This window comes from Mobula birostris, chromosome 10, assembly GCF_030028105.1.
Source record: "Mobula birostris isolate sMobBir1 chromosome 10, sMobBir1.hap1, whole genome shotgun sequence".
NCBI lineage: Eukaryota > Metazoa > Chordata > Chondrichthyes > Myliobatiformes > Myliobatidae > Mobula > Mobula birostris.
In genome coordinates, this window is record NC_092379.1 from 32,052,637 (window position 1) to 32,071,344 (window position 18,708).

General features: G+C 48.2%; 1 protein-coding gene across 6 annotated transcripts in view; it reads right to left on the reverse strand.

The window, feature by feature from the left end:
* The window catches only part of LOC140203940 (MAP/microtubule affinity-regulating kinase 4-like), a 123,536-nt gene that overhangs the window by 62,600 nt on the left and 42,228 nt on the right, over positions 1-18,708 (reverse strand). For all 6 annotated transcript variants that reach the window (XM_072270116.1, XM_072270115.1, XM_072270114.1 and 3 more), the window contains exons 5-9: positions 15,913-15,983; positions 14,690-14,746; positions 12,283-12,519; positions 10,557-10,676; positions 1,584-1,683 (exon numbers count right to left, since the gene is read on the reverse strand). In XM_072270116.1, coding sequence (XP_072126217.1) covers positions 1,584-1,683; positions 10,557-10,676; positions 12,283-12,519; positions 14,690-14,746; positions 15,913-15,983 — 585 coding nt within the window. The remainder of the gene's footprint in view (positions 1-1,583; positions 1,684-10,556; positions 10,677-12,282; positions 12,520-14,689; positions 14,747-15,912; positions 15,984-18,708) is intronic.

Here is an 18,708-nt window from a genome sequence, read left to right on the forward strand (position 1 = left end):
GACCTGACATAAATTGGGGGACCACTTTGTTGAGCACCTCTACTCCATCCACAAAAATTGGAATTTCCCAGTGGCCAACCATTTTAATTCCTATCCCCATTCCCGTTCCAACATGGTCTCCTCTTCAGGCATGATGAGGGCACTCTCAGGGTAGAGGAGAAACACCTCATATTCTGTTAGAGTACAGCCTCCAATCTGATAGCATGAACATTGACTTTCTAACCTGGTATTTTTTTATCCTTTTTTTTCCTTCTCTCCTCCCCCTTTCCTCTTCTTCTATTCCCCATTCTCGCCTCTTACCTCATCTCCTCACCTGTATATCACCTCCCCCTGCTGTCCTTCCGTCTTGCCTTTCCCTCGTGGTCCACTCTCCTTTCCTGTCAGATTCCTTCTTTTCCAGTTCTTTACCTTGCTCACCCACTTGGCTTCACCTATCACCTTCTAGCTTGTCCTCCTACACCACCACCTCCCACCCCAACTTTTTATTCTGGCATCTTCTCCCTTCCTTTCCAGTCCTGAGGAGGGTCTCAGCCCAAAACGTTTGTTCATTTCCACAGATGCTGCCCGGCCTGCTGAATTACTCCTGTATTTTGTGTGTGTTACTCTGGATTTCCAGCACCTGCAGAATCTCTTGTGTTTAGTTTAGAGAAGTCTCTGTAACTTAAAAACTTTTTACTAATTTTTCCAATCTAGGCATTGTTGGCAAGGCCAGCATTTACTGCCCGTCTCTAATTACTTTTTGGTGGGCAGCACAGTACCGTAACACTTTACATCACCAGCGATCGCTGATCGGCGTTCAATTACCACCGTTGTCTGTAAGGAGTTTGTACGTTCCCCTTGTGACCGCAAGAGTTTCCTCCAGTTTTGTGCTCCAGTTTCCTCCCACATTCCAAAGACACGGGTTGGTGTCAGTAAGCTGTGGGCGTGCTACGTTCACGCCAGAAAAGTGGCGACATTTGTGGGCTGAGTCCAGCTCAATCTTCAGACTGTGCTGGTCGTTGATGCAAATAACGTATTTCACTCGATTTACATGTGACAAGTAAAGCTCATCACTTGTAGGCTGGGAGTGAGCCTTTTATTTGTATAACAGCAGTCTGTGTGCTGATGATACCGCCACAGGGATATTTATTTATTTAGTGATACGGTACTGAATAGGCTCTTCCACCCTTCAAGCCTCCCTAACAGACTCGATTAACTCACGGGACAATTTTACAATAACCAGAAAACCCACTAACCTACCTGGCACATCTTTGGATTGTGGGAAGAAACTGGCGTACCCAGGGAAAACCTATGCATTCCATGCAGAGAATGTAGAGATGGCGCTGGAATTGCACTCCGAACCTCGGAATGCCCCAGGCTGTAATGTGTTGCCCTAATCACTATGCCACTGATATACTGGGGAAGGAGTTCTGGTGTCTGAACCCAGAGATGGTGAAGGAATGACCATCTATTTCCAACCTGCAGGGTAGGTAACCTGAAGATACCTGTACAGGAAGCAGTGTGATCTCACACCTGAGGAGTTTGAACCAGGGAGGATAACTGCGAGGACAGAAGTTTGTTGCTGAAGGAGGAGCCATGCTCACCTATGCGTTTGTTATCTCCTAGGTCCTGTTCAGGTTCCGTGTAAGGCCGCAGCTCATCCCCATCGCAGCCAACGTTTATCCACTTGTCCTTCATGATTTGCTGGTAGAATTGGGAAAGAACAGACTGTTAGTGTTGGCACATTGGCATCTAACACAATGTACCCCCCTACCACCTGGAGACTGTATGTGTGTTTTGTGCCAATCTTACTCTCGTCTTGAGGTGACTGGATACCGTTAATCAGGTATTAATCAGTTATTTCAACTTCATTCTGTTGAAAGTCATCTTCACTTGACCTCCAGTTCATTTGCTGATCTGCTTAACTATAATTGTCACGCAGCCCACCGAGAAACCCAACTATCTCCATCTCGTCTCCAAGTGCTTGAGATGCAGCCTGCTCACCCACTCTGCTGCTGGTCCTTCGTTGAGGAAGAGGGAACCGATGATCACAGTTATGAGAAACTCAGACAGGGTTAACATAAAGGATCCTCTTCCTCGACGACTGGTCAACAGCAGAGTGGGTGAGCAGATTCAAGTTTCTGGGTGACAACGTCTCTAAGATCAATTCTGAGCGCAACATATTGATGCAGTTATGGAAAAGGCATGACAGCAGCCGTATCTCACGAGGCACCAGCAAATTTCTCCAAATGTACTGTGACAGGGTCCTGAGTGGCCCCTGTGAACTGTGCTTTTGAAAAGAGAGAGACAGTTATTTAACACTGACATCTTGGGGGGCGGGGGGCAGAGAGAGAGAGAGAGAGAAATAGATTGATAGAGAGAGGTAGGTAAATAGAGAGAGAGAGAGAGACAGAGAGAGAGAGACAAGGACTGCTCACAGTTTGTTTATACTTTCCCAAGGACATGGCCTGCTTGTACATTCTTACACAGACAGCGAAGGGAGGAGCTGTTTGAATGACAGTTGGTACTCAGTACGGTGAGATAAATAGGAGGTCAGATGATAGACCTCAGACACATGATTTTGGACAGTGAATGAGCTTTGTTGTGCCCACAGAAAAAGTGGGTTTTGGAGGATCGATCAGTGGCTCTTGCCGTGTAAACAGGGCGTGACCGGTGGGGAGTTATTTGTGTGTCCAACCCTCACCTGGGTTGATAGCTCCACCACAGAATAGATCCCTTTGTTGTGGTCATGGTCGGTGACTTCTAAAGGATTTTGGAGGACAACGGGAAATTCGACGGTGTCAGCTCACCTGAAGACTCAAATCTCTCCCTCTCCATCACTACTCAACTCAATACCACAAACGGAACTGAACTTTATTCATCATCGTAAGACTACCTATTTACCCCTAGACTTGAAGAAGCTTAGTTTTCATATATTTCCACACTTACTGATATATAATCAATATTAATCTGTTTGATTTATCTGCATTTATATTACTGTACTGTGTAATTACTAATAAATACCATTAATTAATAGGAATACTGGACTCCAAGGTGTTCTCCATTTCTGCTGGTTCTTTAACCCGTCATGGAGTACGTGACAGTACTGTGGGGAGTATTCTGACTAGCTGCGTCACAGCCTGGTATCGAGAGGCCAACGCATGGGCTCAGACAAAGCTACAGAGGGTTGTAACTTGACCAGCTCCACCAGAGGCACAAGCCTCCCTTAATTGACGACAGCTTCAATAGGCGATGCTAATGAAGGAAGAGTCCATTAATAACAACCCTCACTATCCAGAACACACTCGCTTCCTTATTACTACCATCACAGACTCAATGTTGCAGGAACAGCTTCGTCCCCTCCGCCATTAGCTTTGTCTGAATGGCACTGACTCACTATTTTGTTGTCTTTTTGCACACTTTTTTTGTTTAATATTTCTTATTACAACATAGTTTTTTTGTGCACTATGCTGCTGCCACAAAACAACAAATTTCATGGCATATGGCAATGGTAATAAATCTGACTCTGATTCCTTCCTGAGGGGAGGTCAGGAGCCAGGGACGTATTAATAATGGGTGGAAAGTTTAGACAGGAATTGAGAATAAGCATATTTATTGAGCATTGCAGCACTGGGTACGTCTTCCCAGCCCTTCAAGCCACACTGCCCCAGCAACCCCACAACCCCAATGAGCCCCAACCTCACCACGGGACAATTAATCTACCCGGTACATCTTCAGACTGTGGGAGGAAACAGATGACCTGGGGGAAACCCAAGCATTCCGCGGGGAGGACGTACACAGCCTCTCCACAGAACGGCACCGGAATCGAATTCCGGATTCCAGCACGCTCCGAGCTGGAATAATGTCATGGTATCTGCTACACTATCGTGGTGCACATGATGTTACTGCACTCGATCAGCTGGCACTCACTATCCAAAACGAGAGCAGAGGCAGCAAACCTCTACATATTGAAGAATTGCTCATTTTTAACGACCCACAGGGCTGGGAAGTGGGATTAAGAGTGTGCTTGGCCAGAATCTACACGATGGACCAAATGGCCTCCTCCTTCTGTGCCATAAGTATTTATGTTCCCCAAAGGAAAGACGAGGGAGTCACTGGGATGTGTTGCTGAGTGACACCATGGCCTTTACATCGCTCTTCCCTGTTTCTATTCCAACAAACAATTGCAGGTAGCAGGGCACTTGATATAGGGGAAGCTATGAAAGGTGCACGAAACCACAGCGATATAGGGGAAGCTATGGGAGGTGCGCGAAAACACAGCGATAAGGGGAAGGTATGGGAGGTGTGCGAAAACACAGCGCTACAGTGGAATATATGAGAGGTGTGCGAAAACACGGTGATATAGGAGAAGCTATGGGAGGTGCGCGAAAACACAGCAATTTAGGGGAAGGTATGAGAGGGAAGCGAAAACACGGCGATGCAGGGGAAGTTATGAGAGGTGAGCAAAAACACAGCACCTTTCGAGGTGTGCGAAATCACGGCGATATAGGGGAAGGTATGACAGGTGCAAGAAAACAGCGATATAGGGGAAGCTATGCGAGGTGCGCGAAAACACGGCGATATAGGGGAAGTTATATAGGGGAAGATATGAGATCTTTTGCCCATCTTCTCCATAGCTGTCACCTACCTGTCCCAACCTCCCTCCTTCTCCCCATCTCTCTGCTCTTCCAGTTCACTGGCTGACCAATGCAGAGAGATACAGCATGCGATCAGGCCATTTGGCCCACTGAATCCATGCACTCATTCACACTAATCCCACATTCCAAGAAATGTGTACTACTGCACTGATAACATTGTTTGATCAAACCCACTTGTACAGGTTGTGCAAACAACAGGAATTCTGCAGATGCTGGAAATTCAAGCAACACACATCAAAGTTGCTGGTGAACGCAGCAGGCCAGGCAGCATCTCTAGGAAGAGGTACAGTCCTAGAGATGCTGCCTGGCCTGCTGCGTTCACCAGCAACTTTGATGTGTGTTGTACAGATTGTGCACCCTTTTTAGTGAGTTCCTTTTTGTTCCTGTCATTTAAGAAAGGAATTATTAGCACTAAAAGCAAGAAATGATTCCCATGCCTGAGTCCTGGGGGGCTCTTTGAATTTTACTGCCCCTTCACTCCAAACATCGGAATTTCAACAACCTGTTCAACTTTTATTCAGATGTATACTCAGTGCACGCTTTATTAGGTATAGGGGTGTAAGTCGTTGTGGCATTCCGCTGCTGTAGCTCACTCACTTCGAGGTTGAACGTGTTGTGCATTCAGAGGTGCTCTTCTGCCCTCCACTGTTGTAACGAGTGTTTCTTTGTGATACTAAAAGCAAGAAAATCTGCAGACACTGGAAATCCAAAGCAACACACGCAAAATGCTGGAGGAATTCAAAAGGTCAGGCAACATCCATGGAAGTGGACAGTCAATGTTTCATGCTGAGACCCTTCTTCAAGGAAACGCTATTCTCTTTTCTCAGTTCCTTCGTCTCCACCGCATCTGACCCAGGATGAGGCTTTCCTTTCCAGGATATCAGAGGTGTCCCCCTTCTTCAAAGACGAGGTTTCCCTTCCTCCACCATTAATGATGCCCCCACTGCATCTCCTCCATTTCCTGAACATCTGCACTCACCCCATCTTCCCATCACCTTAACAGGGACAGAGTTCACCTTGTCTGTACATATCACCACGTGAGCCTCTGAACCAACACACCATTCTCCACAACTTCCGCCACCTCCAAAAGGATCCTACCACCAAACACATCTTTACCTTCTCCCCACTCTCTGCTTTCCACAGGGATCGCACTCTCCCATTCCCATTCCCATTCAAACAAGTCGGTCCAGGGCTTCCTTTTCCGCTATGATGAGGCCACCCTCTGTGTGGAGGAGCAACATCTTACATTCTGTCTGGGTAACGTCCAACCTGAGGGCATGAACATCCATTTCTCCTTCCACTGATAAAACATTTCCCTCCCACCCCCCTCCTCTATTCCCAACTCTGGCTTCTTACCTCCCCCTGTGTACTCTCCTCCTTCCCTTTCTTGCACGGTACTCTCTCCTTTCCCATCAGATTCCTTCCTCTCTGGCCCTTCATCTGTCCTACCCACCCGGCTTCACCCATCACCTTCCAGCTACCTTCCTTCCCATTCCCCCACCTTTTTATTCTGCCCTCTTCCCCCTTCTTTCTCAATCCTGAAGAATGGTCCCTGTTTATTCATTTCCATGGATTCTGCCTGTTTGCTGAGCTCCTCCAGAATTTTGTGTGTTTATTTGAACTACTGTCACCCTGAACCACTCTGGCCATTCTCCTCTGACTTCTCTCATTAACAAGGCATTTCTGACCCCAGAACTGCTGCTCACTGAATACTTTTTGTTTCTCACACCATTCTCAGTAAGCTCCAGAGATTGTTGTGTGTGAAAATCCCAGATCACCAGTTTCTGAGATTCTCAAACCATCCCGTCTGGCACCAACAATCATTCTATGGTCAAAGTCACTTAGATCACATTTCTTCCCCATTCTGATGTTTGGTCAGAACACCAAATGAACCACTTGACCATGTCCGATTGATTTTCCCCATCTACCTGCATGTTGGAATGCCCAGTGACTTTCACCATATTGCCTGTTTGACATGTAGTTTCTATCTCCCATTGCAAATTGTAGCCCACATGCTGGTTTGGAGGTTAGTATATAACTTCCATCAGGGTCTTTTTATCCTTGCAGTTTCTTAACTCTACCCACAACGATTCTACATCTTCTGATCCTATATCACCTCCTTCTACGGATTTGATTTCATTTTTTACCTACAGAGCCACACCACCCCCTCTGCCTACCTGCCTGCCCTTTTGATACAAGGTGTATCCTTGGATGTTAAGCTCCCAACTTCTTTCAGCCACAAACACGAGGAATTCTGCAGATGCTAGAAATTCAAGCAACACACATCAAAGTTGCTGGTGAACGCAGCAGGCCAGGCAGCATCTCTAGGAAGAGGTACAGTCGATGTTTCGGGCCGAGACCCTTCGTCAGGACTGAAACTTACCTTGCCAGACCTGTTTTTGCCAAAGCCTCTCTAATCTAACACTGATCCTCTCCAACAATAGCCACTCCACCAGTCCCTACTTTGTTTTTATTTGCTCCTGCTAATGAATTGGATTCGATTGGGCTCCCAGGAAAAGACAAATGCCTTATTCTAAAGGAAGGATGACACAAGCATGCTGACAAGGGAAGGTCAAAGTTACCATAAAAACAGAAGAGAGTGAATATAACAGAGCAACATATAGTGGGAGGGAAACTTTTAAAAACCAACAGAAGGCAACCAAAAAAAGCCACACAGATTGAAAAGGTGAACATGATGCAAGCTGGCCAATAATACCAAAGAGGATACTAAAAGCTTTTTCACATATATAAAGAGTAAAAGAGAGGGAAGAATAGACAGACCATTGGAAAATGATGCTGGAGAGGTAGTAATGGGAGATCAGGAGACAAGTGGTGAATAAGTATTTTGCACCAGTCTTCACTGTGGAAGATGCTAGCAGTATGCCAGATGTTCGAGAGTGTCAGGGCAGAAGTGGGTGAAGTTGCTATTATTAGGAAGAAGATGTTAGGGAAGTTGAAAAGTCTTAAGGTACATAAGCCACCTGAACCAGATGGACTACACCCCAGAGTTCTGAAAGATGGAGCTGAAATGATTGTGGAGGCATTCGTAGTGGTTGTTCAGGAATCATGAGATTCTGACAAGGTTCATGGCAACTGGAAAATTGTAAATGTCACTTCACTCTTCACGAAGAGTGGCAGGCTTAATAAAGGAAGCAGCACACACAAAATGCAGAATGAACTCAGCAGGCCAGGCCGCATCTATGGAAAAAGTACAGTCGACGTTTCAGGCTGAGACCCTTCGTCAGGAACGAAGATGCTGCCTGGCCTGCTGAGTTCCTCCAGCATTTTGTGTGTGCTGCTTCAATTTGCAGCATCTGCAGATTTTCTCTTGTTTGTGATAAGAAAGGAAATTATAGGCCAGCTAGCCTGACCTTGGGAAGATGTTGGAGTCGATTGTTAAGGATAAGGCACATGATAAAATAAGGCAAAGTCAGCATGGTTTCCTTAAGGAAATCTTGCCTGACAAACCTGCGGAATTCTTTGAATAAATAACAAGCAGGATAGACAAAGGAGAATAAGTGGATGGTGTGCCTTGAATATTCAGAACGCATTTGACAAGATGCCGCACATGAGACTGCTTAACAAGATAAGAGCCCATAATACTACAGGAAAGATTATAACATGGATAGAGAATTGGCTGATTGGCTGGAGGCAAAGGGTGGGAATAAAGGGAGCCTTTTCTGCTTGGCTGCCGGTGACTAGTGGTGCTCCGCAGGATCGGTGTTGGGACAACCTCTTTTTAAGTTACCCATCAGTGATTTGGATGGCTTTGTCACCAAGTCTACGGACGATATGAAGACAGGTGGAGGGGCGGGTAGTATTGAGGAAGTATTGGGGCTGCAGAAGGACAGACAGATTAGGAGAATAGGCAAAGAAGTGCCAGATGGAATACAATTTCAGGAAGTGTATGGTCATGCACTTTGACAGACAGAATAAAAGCATATATTATTTTATAAATGGGTAGAAAATTCAAAAATCTGAGGTGCAAGGGGACTTGGGAGTCCTTGTGCAGGATTCTCTGAAGGTTAACTTGAAGGTCGAGTCAGTGGTGAGGAAGGCAAATGCAATGCTAGCAATCATTTCAAGAGGGCTAGAATATAAAAGCAAGGATGTAATGCTGAGGCTTTATAAGGCACAGTTTTGGGCCCCTCAGAGGAGGTTCATGAGAATGATTCCAGGAATGAACGGGTTAATGTATGAGGAGCATTTGAAGGCAGTGGGCCTGTAATCACTGGAAGTTAGGAGAATGAGGGGGGCTCTCACTGAAATCTATCGAACATTGAAAGGCCTAGATAGAATCGATGTGGATAGGATGTTTCCTGTAGTGGAAGAGCGTAGGACCAGAGGGCACAGCCTCGGAATAGAGGAACATCCATTTAGAACAGAGAGAAGGAGGAATTTCTTTAGCCAGAAGGTGGTGGTTCTTTGGAAATCGTTGCTACAGACGGCTGTGAAGGCCAGGTGCTTGGGTGTATTTGACGCAGAGGCTGATAGGTTCTTCATTAGTCGGGGTGTGAAGTGTTATGGGGAGAAAGCAGGAGAATGAGGTTGAGAGGGAAATGGATCAGCCATGATGTAATGGTGGAGCAGACTCGATGGGCTGAATGGCCTAATTCTGCTACTGTCTCTTATGGTCTTATGTCTGGGTTCCCTTATGCATTGAATGGTTGGTTGAGTAGATATTTGCATTAGCGAAGTGTACAGGAAACCTGGCGACACTCGCAGTCTGCCCCAAGCACAATTGTCACTGATTTGATCTGATTTGATGCAAACGATGCATTTCACTGGTTGGTTTGATGTTCATGTGGAAAATAAATCTAATGAGCTAAAGAAAGGGCTGTTCCCGCCACAGCAGGTTCTTGAACTGACCTGGTGACAGTCTATTTGTCCCAATGTTGTTGTTCATTTTGCCATGTCAGTTATGTATAATATGTTAATTTATGTCTAATGTATGATGTCAAGTTGATGTAATTTATGTTTGTTATGTTTTAGAATGTACTGTGCTGTTGTAGAAAAAGACTAACTTTCATGCCATTTATACCCTGGGTATACATGCTTATGGCAATAAACTTGAACTCTTGAACTCTGAGCCTTTCAAAGTCAAAAAAATTAAAGTTGATTTTGTTGCCTTATGTACAATATCAAGTTAAAGTTTAATTATTATTCAGCCATACACACATATATAGCTAAACGAAACAACAATCCTCCAGCAACAAGGCGTAAAGCACAGTAGTCCGTATCTGTCCAGGTATAGTGAAGATCACACCTGCAGCAGCATTACGGTCACATAGTGACACAACACTCACAAAAAAACAGAGATTTAAATTATGCACGACTTCTTCAGCAAAGAACAATTAAGACAACAACAGAAAAGTCTGGAGAGTGATGAAAGTGGTCATCGTGCTGCTAAACTGCAGTGATTAGGGGTCTGGCTCGTTTGCTCATGATCCAAATGATTGAAGGGAGGTAGCTGTTCTTGAACCTGATGGGGTGGCACTTCAGGCTTCTCTACCTCATGCACTACGGGAGCTGTGAGAAGACGGCATGGCCTGGATGGTAGGGGTTTTGTGGCCGTATCACGTAGCTGCAGTAAATTTCATGTTAGTCGCTGATAGTGAATCTGATCCTGATGGGGAGGGTTGTATCCATGATGCTTTGGGCTGCCCTTACATTCTGTTTGCCTGCCTGCGATGCACTTTCCCTGTGGCTGTCACATTACACCCCGCATCCTGTTTCCTTTGCCCTAGCTCCATGTATGGAATGACCTGTCTGGAAGGCACGCAAACAAAAGCGTTTCTCTGCAGCTCGCTCTACGTGACACCGTAAGCCAGCACTAATACATTCCGACAAGCCAGGGAGAGGGTTGGTTTCCACAAGTAGTCTGAGTTGCCCAGCAGGGTTTAGTTTGGTGTGGCTTACCTCCAGGGTGCCTCTCTTGGCCGGGTTGAGCACGAGGAAGCGTTTGAGGATGTTCTCGCAGTCAGTGGACATGTAGAAGGGGACGCGGTACTTCCCCCGGAGCACCCGCTCCCTCAGCTCCTGAGGAGGCAACAGCAAGAGAGGCTGAACCCTCGACGTCAAGGACAGCACAAGCAGCACGGGCTGCTCTGTGTGAGGGTCGTCAGGCGGCTGTTTGTGGGATCTTGCTTGGCATCTGACTGCATGCATCGGGACGGGGGTCCCACTCCAGAAAGGAAGGTGAGAGGTGCAAAGGAAACGCAGACCCCTTCCCTCCTGCATCAGCCTCAGCAACGTGGGAATCAGCCCAGTTCCCAGCTCCATTATCCCAATAGTTAGATAGGGGGATAGGGACCGGATGTGGGCAATGAGTTGGCATGGATTTGATGGGCTGAAGAGCCTGTTTCTGTAATCAGTCTATGACACCAATGCATCCATTTATTGTAAGGCTTAGGATGTCGAGAGGATGTTACCTGTAGGTTCAGTAAATTTATTAGCAAAGAACACATAGGTCACCATTAACTTCTTGCAGGCATACTCAATAAATCCAATAACCATAATAGAATCAACTAATGAAAGTAACGTGATATCAATGAAAGACCACACCAAAAGGGTGGACAATCAGTGTGCAAAAGACAACAAACTGAAAATACAAAGGAAAGAAAGTGGGAGTGTCTAAGACCAGAAGGCAGAGTCCAGAACAGAGATGAGGAGGAATTTCTTTAGCCAGAGGATGGTCAACCTTTGGTGTTCACAGCCACAGGCGTTTGTGGAGGCAAAGTCTTTGGGTATATTGAAAGTGGAGGTTGAAAGGTTCTTGATTAGTCAGGGCTTCAAAGGAGTGAGTGTTGGCACATGGTCAAGTGGTTAAGGCCTCGGTCTAGTGATCTAAAGGTCGTGAGTTCGAGCCTTGGCTCAGGCAGCGTGTTGAGCAAGGCACTTAACCACACATTGCTCTGCGATGACACTGGTGCCAAGCTGTATGGGCCCTAGTGCCCTTCCCTTGGACAACATCAGTAGTGTGGAGAGGGGAGACTTGCAGCATGGGCAACTGCCGGTCTTCCACACAACCTTGCCCAGGCCTGTGCCTTGGAAACCTTCCAAGGTGCAAATCCATGGTCTCACGAGACTAACGGATGCCTATTTATTTTACTCGAAGGCGTGAGGTTGGGAGGGAAAATAAACCAGCCACAATAAAATGGCAGAGCAGACTTGATGGGCCAAATGGTCTAATTCTGCTCCTATCTTTATTTACCTGAATCTCATTATATTCTCCCCATGCTCCCATCAACTTCCCCCGCGCCCCCCCCCCCCCCACAAACTCTACCCCTCACCTACGTGCTTAGGTAACTTACAGCGGCAGATTAATCACACGTCTGGTGGACACCTCATGGGAAGAGACCAGAGCACTGGGAAAAACCCATGTGGTCTCAGAGAGAGCATGCACACTCCACACAGACAGTGCCAGAATGAGACAGAGCTGCTCTTTCTCCCTCCTCACCTCTCCTTCTATCCCTCACCCATTTCCTCTCTCTCCCCCCCCCCCCAACCTCTATATTACCAGGCTTCCCACTTATCCCGGCTTTCTGGACAAGGCCAGTGGTGAGGGGGAGGTGCACACACTGAGGGAAGTGGGGCTAGAGGACCCTCGAACCCAAATGCCTGCCACACGGGCTCCATGTCCCACCTTCAGGTTCTGACCATCGAAGGGCAGTGATCCGCTGACCAGTGTGTAGAGGATGACCCCTAGGCTCCAGATATCCACCTCGGGACCGTCATACTTCTTGCCCTGAAAGAGCTCGGGGGCAGCATATGGGGGGCTCCCGCAGAAGGTGTCCAGCTTGCTGCCGTACTGAAACTCATTACTGAAGCCAAAGTCCGCGATCTTGATGTTGCAGTCGGCATCGAGGAGAAGGTTCTCGGCCTGGGCAGGGGTAGGGTCAAGGGAGGGGAGGAGAGGCGAGGCAGGGGAAAGAGAAGAGAGGGGAGGGGAAGGAGAGGAGAGGGGTGAGGGGAGGAATAAGGGGAGGGGTAAGAGGGTTGAGGGGAGGCATGGGAGGGGCAATGAGAGGGGATGGGGGAATGGGCAAGGGAGGGGAGGGGAGTGATGAGCAGGAGAAGTAAGGAGGGATTGAGGGAAGAGGGGAGGAGTGGAGAGGTATGAGGAGCAGGAGGTAAGATTGGAGGAGAGGAGAAGGGGTAGGAGGGAGGAGGGATAGGAGGAATGGGAAACAATTAGCTTTAAATGTCCTCTCCTGATGAATTCCCACCTGAGACACTGCTGGCAAAGCCACAGCCACCCTGTGGGGGCCTGACTCGATCCCAGTCCCTGCTGACTTTGTTCACAGTGATACAGTACAACAACATCTGGCATTTCTATATCACCTCAGACAATGAACAAAAACAATCCAATCCTCACCACTTTGCTATAAGTCCGAGCATCACACACACAAAATGCCAGAGGAAGATTTCCAGCATCTGCAGAATTTCTTGTGTCTAGGATTTATCTTTGAGTCTGAACCTGGTCTCTGGGTACATGGGGAGAGGGGTGGGGGGGGGGTTCAATTGATCACATTGAAAGAAGGTTGGAGAGGATTTGAGAAGTCATTACAGAGCTCAGCACAATGGGCCATTGGAGCAGTGGCAGAATCCGGGCAAAGTCGTTGTCCAAAACTGGTGAGGCCGTCACAAGATCTGTTCATTCAACCATCTGTCTAAGGGTTGCGGTGAGCTGGAGATTACCGGGGCAGGGAAATATTTACCATCACCATCTGAGGTCACGTTTCCGACCCTGCAGGTAGCATAACGGTTAGTGCAACACCTCAGAGCCGCCGTGATCACCGGTTGGTGTTCGATTCGCGCTGCTGCTTGGAGGAGTTTGTATCTTCGGACTGTGCTGGTCCGAAATAATATATTCCACGGAACGCTTTGATGTACAAGTGAGAAATACACTAAGTGGAACCTTTATCAGGTACAGGAATGCACAGATGCTCTTCTGCACACCACTGTTGTAACTTGTGGTTATTTGAGTTAGTCAGCTTGAATCGGTCTGACCACTCTCCTCTGACCTCCCTCATTAACAAGCTGTTTTCTTTTTTTTTTTTGGTGTGTGCGTCTGCGTGTGTGTGCAATGTTGGCGGGACGATATCTTTGTTCATGCCTTTACAAGGCGCGGGGTGAGAGAGAGAGAGAGAGAGAGAGAGAGACTGTGTGGCACACCACTCCTCACACAGACATTTCGCAGCATTTTTCCCTTTATTTTACGAGGTCGAGTTGCAATCTCGGCATTCAACCTGACACAGATGGAAAGCGTACTCGGGAGCAGCCCCGACTGGATTCGAACCCGGGAACCTTTGTTCCAAAGTTTGGCATTGATGTCATTGTGACACCAGCCAGCCCAACAAGGTGTTTTCACCCACAGAACTGTGCTTACTGATGTTTTTTTGTTTTTTGCACCATTCTCTGTAAACTCAAGAGCCTATTGTGGGTGAAAACCCCAGGAAATCAGGAGTTTCTGAGATACTCAAACCTCTCTGTCTGGCACTAACAATCATTCCATAGTCAAAGTCACATTTCTTCCCCATTCTGATGTCTGGTCTGAGCAACAGCTGAACCTCTTGACCATGTCTGCATGCTTTTATGCATTGAGCTGCTGCTGCACGATTGGCTGATTAGATATTTGCATTAATGAGCAGACGTACCTAATAAAGTGGCCACTAAGTGTAAAGCTACTTGTTAATCTTTTTTCTAAGGTTGTGTGGCTTCGTGTCCTGGGAGTGAGATGCCATTTTCTGTGCAGAGCATTAAGCCTAAAGAGGAAACCCCCAACCCTGCCATCAAAAGAGGGTGGGGGGAGGGGGGAGGTTCTCCAAATCCTGCCTAATCCTGGCACCTTCGGCTACGTGCTCCAAAAAACTGCAAGACACTTTCACGCCCACGATGCTCCCTACGGGATCTTTCTGTGCACAACTGGGCCAGGAGCAGGAGGGCTCCGCTGCATGCAAACGGTATAGCATTGCTGGCCTGCATCTTGGTAAGAGGTCAGTGAACGGAGGTGATTGGCAGCAGGGGGGCAAGGGGACCCCGGTGCCTACCTTCAGGTCCCGGTGCACAATGTTTCTCTGGTGGCAGTACTGCACTGCCGACACGATCTGCAAGAGAGGTCAGACAGCAGTTAGAGTGTTACCCATCCCGTCCTGTCCCTGACACATCTCCCACAGCAACCTCAGAGCTTACCTGCACACATCTACCCACACCTGAGGGGGAAAGGTGGGGAGGGGGAGGAGAGGTAAGGGGGGAGAGGAAAGGGGAGGGAGAGGAAAGAATGGGGGAGGGGAGATGGGGGGACAGGGAGAGGGGGAGGGGGAGAGGGGGAGAGGGGAGAGGGGGAGAGGGGGAGAGGGGGAGAGGGGGAGAGGGGGAGAGGGGGAGAGGGGGAGAGGGGGAGAGAGGGAGAGGGGGAGAGAGGGAGAGAGGGAGAGAGGGAGAGGGAGAGAGGGAGAGGGAGAGGGAGAGGGGGAGGGGAGAGGGGAGAGGGGAGAGGGGAGAGGGGAGAGGGGAGAGGGGGAGAGGGGGAGAGGGGAGAGGGGGAGAGGGAGAGGGGGGAGAGGGGGGAGAGGGGAGAGGGAGAGGGGGGGAGAGGGAGAGGGGAGAGGGGAGAGGGGAGAGGGGAGAGGGGAGAGGGGAGAGGGGAGAGGGGAGAGGGGAGAGGGGAGGGGGAGAGGGGAGAGGGGGAGAGGGGAGAGGGGGAGAGGGGGAGAGGGGGAGAGGGGAGAGGGGAGAGGGGAGAGGGGGAGGGAGAGAGGGGGAGGGAGGGGGAGGGGGAGAGGGGAAGAGGGGAGGGGGAGTGAGGGGAAGAGGGAGAGAGTGGGAGTGGGAGAGTGAGAGAAAGAGAGTCAGTGAGAAAGAGAGTGAGAGAGAGAGTGAGTGAGAGAATGAGTTAGAGTGAGTGTGTGAGGAAGAGAGAGTGTGAGGAAGTGTGAGAGCAAGCGAGAGATAGCATGAGACAGTGAGAAAGATTGTGGGAGAGAGTGAGAGAGGAGTGAGAGAATGAGAGAGCATACCAGAGAGAGAGAGAGAGAAAGAATGGGAGAGAATTCAAGAGGGAATGTGCAGAGAGAATGAGTGATGGAATGAGGTGAGACAGCGAGAGATAGGGAGAGACGGGGATGAAGGGGGAATTGGTAGGGAGAGAGCAGGATATGGTGGAGAGTGAGTTAGGAATGGTTGGGAAGGGTGGGTTAGCTTGATGACTACAATGGGAAAGGAACATCAGACATTAACATTCAACAACAACCTTGGTGGTGAGCAGGTGTACCTGTCGGAACTTGGCCCTGGCCTCTTTCTCCTTCATCCTCCCATGAGACACAAGGTAGTCAAACACTTCACCTGGAACAGGAAAACACACAGTTACTGTCCTCCATCTCCCGCCAAGGTCCTTCCTAGTCAACAGTCCACAGCCAGAACCAGATGCCACACTGACCACAGTGACAGCAGAGACTTCAGACGCTGGAATCTGCAGTAACAAGCAATCTGCTGGAAGAGAACGCGTTGAGCAGCAACTGTGGGTGGAGGGAAGGAACTGTTGGTATATCAGGTCTACAACTCCCACACCCCACAGATGCCGAGTTCTTCCAGCAGATTGTACACCAATCGTGACCCAGGAGAAAGGCCTGATGAACAACTGGACCAGCCTCAAATTTTTTGCTTCCCAACACTCTTGTCTGTATTGGCTGTGAAAATGCCGCAGGTAGGAAGCAGACCTCACTGTTTCCTGGCTGAGCATTACCTAGCCTGGTAACCTTCTGGTGTAACACACACAAAATGCTGGAGGAACTCAGCAGGCCAGTGGCATCTACGGAGAGGAACAAACAGTCGATATTTTGGACCAAAGCCCCGCCAAGAACAAGCTGAAGCCCGGCTGCAGAAGAAAGAGGGTAGGGAATGGGGCTAGCAATCCATCCCATAAAAACCCAGAGCTTCAGAAAGGCCAATAGAAGCTCCACAGACATTCCTGGGAAAGGAAGGATCTTCATCTAGATGGACTATACCTGGGGACAACCTGAAAGACTGGCCCAGGACAGAGGGTTGCTGTCAGGAGCCAATGCACCTGTAGGGGTGATGTAGTTAAGTAAGTTTTGGGCCAAGACCTTTCATCAGGACAACCTACCAATTGGCCACGAGCAGGCAGAGCCTTCACAGAGATGAACAACAGCAGGATTCAGAGGGAGGGGAGTTACATCAGTGAAATCTCTTCAAATACCCAGGATGGGGAATGGGGACCAAGTCTGCATGGTCTTTCTCTGCCCTACTCCCATTGAATCCTGGCCCAGAGAGTGGGGATACTAGTGAGTGGGTGGGAAACGTTCCACAGCCTAACTGTGTGAAGAAAGACACCCTGGCAACAAGATCAAGGTCCAGTAAATATTTTATTTTCTTTAGCGATACAGCATGGTAACAGTACCCCCCCAGTCCAGCGAGCCTGCCATCCACATGACCAATTACTAACCCATACGTCTTTGGAATTTGGGAGGAAACCAGAGCACCAGGAGAAAAAACACAGGGTCACAGGGAGAACGTAAAAACTCTTTGCCGGCAGCAACAAAATTGAACCCAGGACCCTGGTTCTGGAACAGTGTTACACTAACGTTATACTACCGGGGTCTCGGTGCCCACTGACTCATGGGTCTTGGTCTGAATCAGTTTAGTTCTGCCCAATGCTACTTCACCTTCCTTCCCCACACCCTGCTGAACCCACTCCATCCCTTCTCCACCCTCACCCTCATTCCTTCCTCGACTCACCCACATCACCTGGGAACAGCTAGTGAAGGAGCCAGTGACTGTGGTACCCAACCCACCCAATGTCCAGGTCCAGAACTGAATTGAGACCTCCATCTTGTGCATTAGCACATGGTGACCTCCAAGAGCAATAGGCCTTGAGCTAAGGAACAGGAGCCTCAGTGGCAGCTGCCAATCGCCTTGGCACAGATGCTCAGCGCCCACAAGCAGACTTCCTTTTTTCTGCCACCTACAGAAGCAGATCACATTCTGATTGGTGGATAACATCTCCCTGGAAACCAGCTGACATCATCAGCTCATTTTCACATTTGATTACCAACCAACCATGTGCAGTGCCAGCAGCTAATTTACATAAATCCAAATATTCATATGGCTGTGATTTACGTTAAGCAAATTACTTAACTGCCAAATGAAGAGGGGTGTTATTGATTTGGTAAATAGGATCTAAAAGGGTCTGCAATGTCCTTAGCAAAAGGACAATTTAATACCAAAAGATATAGGCGCAGAATGAGACTATTTGGCTCATCTAGTCTGTGCTGTCAATCCATCATTGCTGACTTCTTTTTAACTCCATTCGCCCACCTTCACCCCATGACCCTTAACCCCCATCCCCCCCGCCCCCACCAATAAAGAACATTTTAAGTACATCCAATGACTGGCTTCCACAGGCCTCTGTGCAACGAATTCCACAGATTCACCACCCTCAGGATAAAGAAATTCCTACTCTTCTCAGTTTTAAAGGGCAATCCCTTTATTCTGATGTTGGGCCCTCATTTTCTTGACTCGCCTGCTCGTGGAAATGTCCTCGCCACATTCTTCTCTCTGCTCAGGCCTTTCAGTATATGGAACGTCTCACTCAGATTCTCCTCTCATCTTTCTGAACATTCGTGAGTACAGGCAGGGACATCAAACAATCCTCATATATCAATTCTTTCATGCTCAGAATCATTTTTGTAAACTGTCTCTGCTCTGGACCCACTCCAACGTCAGCACAAACTTCCCTAGATACTGGGCCCAAAGTTGCTCACAGTATTCCAAATGTGGTCTGATCAACTCAGCAGTACTGTGCTCTTATATTCTGGCCCTCTTCAAAGTGAATGCTAACATTGTCTTCATTATCACAGACTAATAATCTAAGACAAGAGCCTAAAGCACCACAGAAGGCAACAAAAAAAGGTCATCATTCCGTTTAGGGAGCTATGCGGTCAGGATAATGCTGTACAGCACCAGCAAACAAACGATCCAGCTGCAAGTCCTGCTCTTGTCTTTGAGGAGTTTGTATGAGCTCCCTGTGACTGTGTGGGTTTCCTCCGAG